This window comes from Thermobia domestica, chromosome 14, assembly GCF_964235325.1.
Source record: "Thermobia domestica chromosome 14, izTheDome1.hap1.1, whole genome shotgun sequence".
Taxonomy (NCBI): domain Eukaryota; kingdom Metazoa; phylum Arthropoda; class Insecta; order Zygentoma; family Lepismatidae; genus Thermobia; species Thermobia domestica.
Genome location: NC_137467.1, coordinates 11,874,030 through 11,880,029, shown reverse-complemented (window position 1 = coordinate 11,880,029; position 6,000 = coordinate 11,874,030). Strand labels below are relative to the sequence as shown.

General features: G+C 37.8%; 1 protein-coding gene across 1 annotated transcript in view; it reads right to left on the bottom strand.

The window, feature by feature from the left end:
- Positions 1–2,659: 2,659 nt before the first annotated feature.
- Positions 2,660–6,000, bottom strand: part of clos (closca) — a 208,931-nt gene continuing 205,590 nt past the window's right edge. The window contains exon 30 of the mRNA XM_081737704.1: positions 2,660–3,058. Coding sequence (XP_081593830.1) covers positions 2,743–3,058 — 316 coding nt within the window. The 3' untranslated portion in view covers positions 2,660–2,742. The remainder of the gene's footprint in view (positions 3,059–6,000) is intronic.

The following is a 6,000-nucleotide window of genomic DNA, read 5'->3' as shown; positions in this document are numbered from 1 at the left end:
CGAGTTGAAGTGAAGTTTCTGCAAGAACGCACTGAAGGCTATCGCCGGCTAGCCTTCCGTTTCTTTCATGGAATCAGGAGAATGGGGCGGTGACAATCACTTTCCCTCCACCCTCAGCAGACGAAAACTTCTTGAGCCATACACAAATTCAACATGATACAACGAAAGTGGACGAATGTTGACGAAAGGCTAGCCTTTCGGGTGTTTGGCGAGACAAAAGCGACAAGATGCGCTCTTATAAGAAAGTATAGAACAGAGACTATGAAAAATTTAGAAGCTCACATTCAGTAACGAGTTTTGACCAAGAAAGAAAGAAAAAAAAAAAAAGAGAGAGAGAGAGAATAGAAAGGTTATTTTATTATGAATAGTATTAATACATCAGGGACCTTATTGCGTACTGGTTTGCGTTGTGACAGCATAAAATTTACATTTTAGTTTTCGAGAATTGACATAGCAGTTATAATTGCTTGTTGTATTTTTGGCGTTGCGTTGCTATCCGCAAGTTTTTCGAAGATCGATACTGAAGGAGACCTCAGATGCGGTATAGTTTCTTTTTTTTATATACTTTCAATCTAAAAATAGATTTTTCTGTAAAAATCATCAATTGACAGAGCTACTGCTCCACTGTTTTCCATTAGTATGCTGATATGTGGTGTGGGTGAAGTGCTTAAGTTTGTCTATGATATGAGGAAGTTACACTTTAGATCGTCCTATAGCTATCATTTTTTTTTTTTTTGTTTTTCTTTTCGTTTCTTTGAAACAGTAATACAGTGTATGTGTGATATGCGAGTATCGCATATGTAAGGAAACCGTATGTGTAAGGGAAATATGAAGCAGAACCACTCGTATACTTTTTCTTGCATTGTATGAAAAATATATTGCATGAATTAGCATTTTTCTATCAAGCATTACAGCGTAGTCAGAATACTAAGACGTGATCGTTTAAATAAGGGCGTGATAGTTTTCTTTTGGGGGGGTAACTTAAATTCACTTTACACTCATATATACATACAAACAAAATTGCAAGTTTCAGGGGATTGGGCCCCTCCTAGCTACGAATCTAATTTCAGCCTACCCATTTCAAAACTTCACGTTACGTTACTGCCCTTGAAGTATCGGAGTGTGTTATAAAAATACGCAAGAAGAGGTCGGATGACAAAGCCAATCATGTCTTCGAATCAGTTTTCGCCTTTTTTTTTTTTTTTTTTTTAATAATTCATTTTCGTCGCAAAGCACGGGTGCACAGGTAGTGGTGGTTTTTACGATTGCATCTTACCAGTAAGATCAAACCTTGATAATGTAGCAAGGTCCTCGTGTTTCCTCTCTTGCACTGGCGCCAGACAAGCATTAAAAAGTTGATATTGTGTGTGTAAATTCCCTGCTTAAGAAAGGATTGAAGTGGATTTTTTAAAAAATGCGTAGCACATCAGAAATATCGTATGATACCTCTTTGTTCTTTCAAGCATCACTTCGGGACTTCTTTTTTCGTTCAAGCCATTTGTTAAGTAATTATATAAATATGATTTTTCTTTCAGGCAATAAATAATAGGGTAATCTTGATCGCTTTAAAATCAAACAGGAATACATAGAAAAACGTTCCTAATGAGGAAAGTGGGGGACAAGACAGGAAATGCTGTTACATGACGAAGGGATTTGTAGTTGCAGTAAAGTTATATATATATATATATATATATATATATATATATATATATATATATATATATATATATATATATATATATATATATATATAAAATAAATAAATAAAAAAAAAAGGTGGGAGACTTGAAAAGTAGTTTCCAATTCGAATCTCATTGTCAAATTCCATGTTTGTTCTCTCTTCCTATCTAGTGTGCCTCCTATGATTTTTGCGATCCCTGGTTAAGCTGCTCCCGGTAAATCGTGAGTCGACTGTACTTTGGTGATGCTGAAACCCATGTAAGAAACATTCATTCACGGAGTCATGAGAAAAATTTTCCAAGTTGGGATATATAGATTTACGTGCCCATCCTAAGTTTGACAATTTTTCTCGTGACATACTATATGTTTGAAAGTAGTTCGATTGAATTCTGTGTTGAAACGGTTGTGGACACTTTCACTATTCGTATAAGCAGCAGTTCAAAAGAGCTCAGCTTTGTCATTTGTCTCGTGACCCCATGAATGGATGTTTTAAAACAGTTTCTTTGGACTCCGCGACAACAAATTAGTATCAGGCCGCGGTGACTCAGTGGTAGAGCTTTCATCTCTGGTGCGTGGGGTCCCTGGTTCGATCCCATCTCACGCCAAATGAGCTTTGTGGTATACAAACACCGTGTGCGTAGGTTTCCTCGAGGTTCTCCCGTTTCCTCTCACTTTATTCATTCCATTTCATTCATTTCTCATAATCACCGTCTCCTTTAGCCTATACGGCATAACCGTCGGAGGTAAAGATTTCATTTTCAAATTAATATAAAAAGTGTAATTAGAAATTTAATAGTTTTTTTTTCTTCGGATTCAGCGTCCTCAAATTAGTGTAAAAAATGCAATTAGAAATTTATCCAAGCGTGAACACTTTTTACAAGTGACATAAGCATTAGTTCTTTCAGACTTATTGGGATAACTCAATGAAAAATGGTAACCACTTTTCCAACCATAATAGGATTAAGGTAAAAACTTGGCATGGTATTAGTAGTTTTTTTTTTATTTCAATTTATATAACAATTCTGATAAACTCTCAAAACAGAATAAACAAGAACAAACATTTCAATATATTGGTGCTCCTTTAAATAAGCCCTGAAGCACACTTCCTTCTAAAGGACCAGCGATTGCAACAAAATGGCGGTTGAAAGAGTCTGTAAAAGCTGACAGTCTGTGTCCAGTTGGAAGAGAGGCGGCGAAAGTAAGCTCTTCGAACCCTTCCATTCCAATCTCTCGATAGACTATAAACGATTTCCCTGGACATCCACTGAGGACATACAAGACCAATTGGCGTGATGGCAGAACCGAGAATCGAACAGCTATTGGCGCGTCAGGATTCAGGAAAACCCAAGGACGGAAGAAACCACTTCCAAAATCAAATCTGAAAGAAACAAAAAACTGTAAAGCAACCCAAAAGCATAACATAAGTAACTATATGAATGCTCTTCTGAACATGATTTTGGTTATTTAAGGGTTCAGATAAAACTAATTTTAAGAACGTAATTCTTGAAAAACTAATTGCCTCTTTAATTCTTAGGCGTTCTATAAGACTTCAGACACTTGCTAGCATAATAATAATTATAATTTCATGGGCGCATGGGGGGATATTCAAAATTAAAAAAAAAAAAAAAAAAAAATGGCTACTTACCAACGAATCCTTCCTTGAAAAAGATTTTGACGTTTCGGACCTCTCAGCTTGTTCCTTCCTCAGTGGCAAGGTAAAAAGGATTAAAACGGAAAGGAGATAAAAGGTGTAAAACCAGGAATACATACCACTATATAAAAGTAACGTACAAAAAAGATCCTGAGATGAACAGATCTTTTTTGTACGTTACTTTTATATAGTGGTATGTATTCCTGGTTTTACACCTTTTATCTCCTTTCCGTTTTAATCCTTTTTACCTTGCCACTGAGGAAGGAACAAGCTGAGAGGTCCGAAACGTCAAAATCTTTAAATTTTTCAAGGGAGGATTCATTGGTAAGTAGCCAATTTTTTTGTTAACTTGCTAGCATAGTCTAGGGGAGTCCGAAAATAAGTTTCCTCTCTCGTTTTCCATATTGCAACTCTCGGGTGAAAACGCCTTGCCCATCCGCCATACAGTTCTGATATCGCACCTAGTGACCATCTGTCTCCGGCTTCAAAGAAGACTCTCGGTAGCAGGCGCTTTGGAAACAATGCTGAAGTCACAGAAGTTGTTTGACGCTTCTTTTGTATGCAGAGCCCTGAATTTTTCGTGCAAGGGTTTTTGAAGCTTATAGACCGGTATAACAAATGTCTCAATGTACGTGGTACTTATGTGGAAAAATAAAGGTACGTCTAATCTTTAATGTTACATGCTATTTTTGGTTGGATTTGCATCCCCATCTCTGTACACAGTCGACTGGGGAAACTTATTTTTCGACTCTCCCTTATAGAGATTGTGTTTTTCCGGCTGTCGACAGGTATCAGATTAAAAACTAATTATCGAGAAGCGTTTTTTTTTTTTTTTTTTTTTTTTTTTTTTTTTTTTTTTTTTTTTGCAATCGATTCAGTATCTCAAGAATAGGTTTCATCTCCGTTAATCCTCTATTCAAACCGAAAGTGGTAGAAAATCATCCGTTTCCAGTTTCAACGTTTATGGCAATAAAACAAAAACGCTAACAGACAGCGATAGGCAGTTCTTTGCGGTCGATCCAGCGTCTCCTTTTTGTTTTGTGTCTTTTAACACACACATTTAGCGATCTGGAAAATTAGGATTTCCGGTTACAGCATTGATTGCATAAGGGATAAAACTGAAAGAGATACCGACAAGCTGCTTTCAACGAACTGAACTAGTTCGTTATTGAATTCTCTTTGTCTGTCTGTTATTTGTGAATTACTCAATTTTGAGCCATCCATTCGATAGAGCATGAAAAACTATCTGGAAGAAGTGATGGAAGTTTTCGCGTCACTCTTACCGTTCCCGAGATATTGGAAAAAGAAAGAAAAAAAAAAAAAAAAACAATTTCAGTAGGTTTAAGGAGCCATATCTCGGGAATCGTAAGTCAGAGAGACGCTATTGGTGTTGATCAATACCTAACAGGATGGTAAACATTTTGGTACAGTCCGCAGCAAAAAACCTGCAACATTAGCATGTTAAGTTTATTGTGAAACTACGCCTAACAGCGCAGGGAATCAACATAACGTCTAAGTGGCACGAATCACGCCAGGAGAAACCTCGGCGTCCTCCCTTGCACACTTATTTTGGAGCAAAAGACTTCGTAGTTTCACAAAAACTTAGATGCTCATGTTGCAGGTTTTTTGCTGCGGACTGTACCAAATAGTGACCGGAGGTCACTGTTCAACTGGCCGCCATTCCCCAGATATTGGCCAAAAAAGTTCGGATTTAAGGAGGTTTAAGAAACCATATCTCGGGAACCGTAAGTTATAGAGAGATGATATTTTGCGAATCTTTCAATTTTGAGCCCTAATGAGCGCCAAGGAAAATTCTGCTGGTTTCCTCTCCCGGGCCAAGATGTACTTTCAGAAGATAACACGTTCAGGCCGTGTTTATCTGAATTGATACACATTGGCTTTCCTTCTTGGGCTCTATAAAGTTTCGAAAAAAAAAATGAAATCTTTGAGTTTTACGTCCCACGGTTATGCCGGTCAGGCTAAAGGAGACGGTGATGATGAGTAATGAATGAAAATGGTGGAATGAAGAAAGTGGGAGGAAACGGGAGAACCCCGAGGAAACCCACGCACGCGGTTTGTCCACCACAAAGTTCACTTGGCGGGGGCAGGGATCGAACCCTGGACCCCAAGCACAAGAGGTGAACGCTCTGCCACTGAGCCACCGCGGCCCCAAATATAAAGTTTTGAGACAAAAAGTAATTGTCAACAGACACAACACTAGACTACCTTTCTCAGGGTCAACTTAGCCCGTGAGGGTGAACCTGATTATTTGCGTTGGCCTTCAGTAGAATCTCGACTGTGTATGTAAAATCATACACGTGGCCCTGGAAGGAAAACCTATGTGTATCAATTTAAATACACACGGCGCTGAATGTGTTACACTTCCTGTTACAATCAAGGAATAAAATCAAGAGGTGAAACATTCTTGCGGTGTTGAATCCATATCAAACCAGTAGAGAATGCACCAAGAGCATTGCCAGAACGAACTTAAACAGAATTAATTTTTCTTATTAACTTCTACAGGCTTTATGTTTTGTTTAAGAGTTCTGTTAAATCGCTCTAGTATGTTAATTTACAAAGACACATACACATTCAGGTGTATCATTTTACATACACAGTCGAGATTCTATTGAAGGCCAACGCAAAATCATCAAGTTTACCCTCTTGGG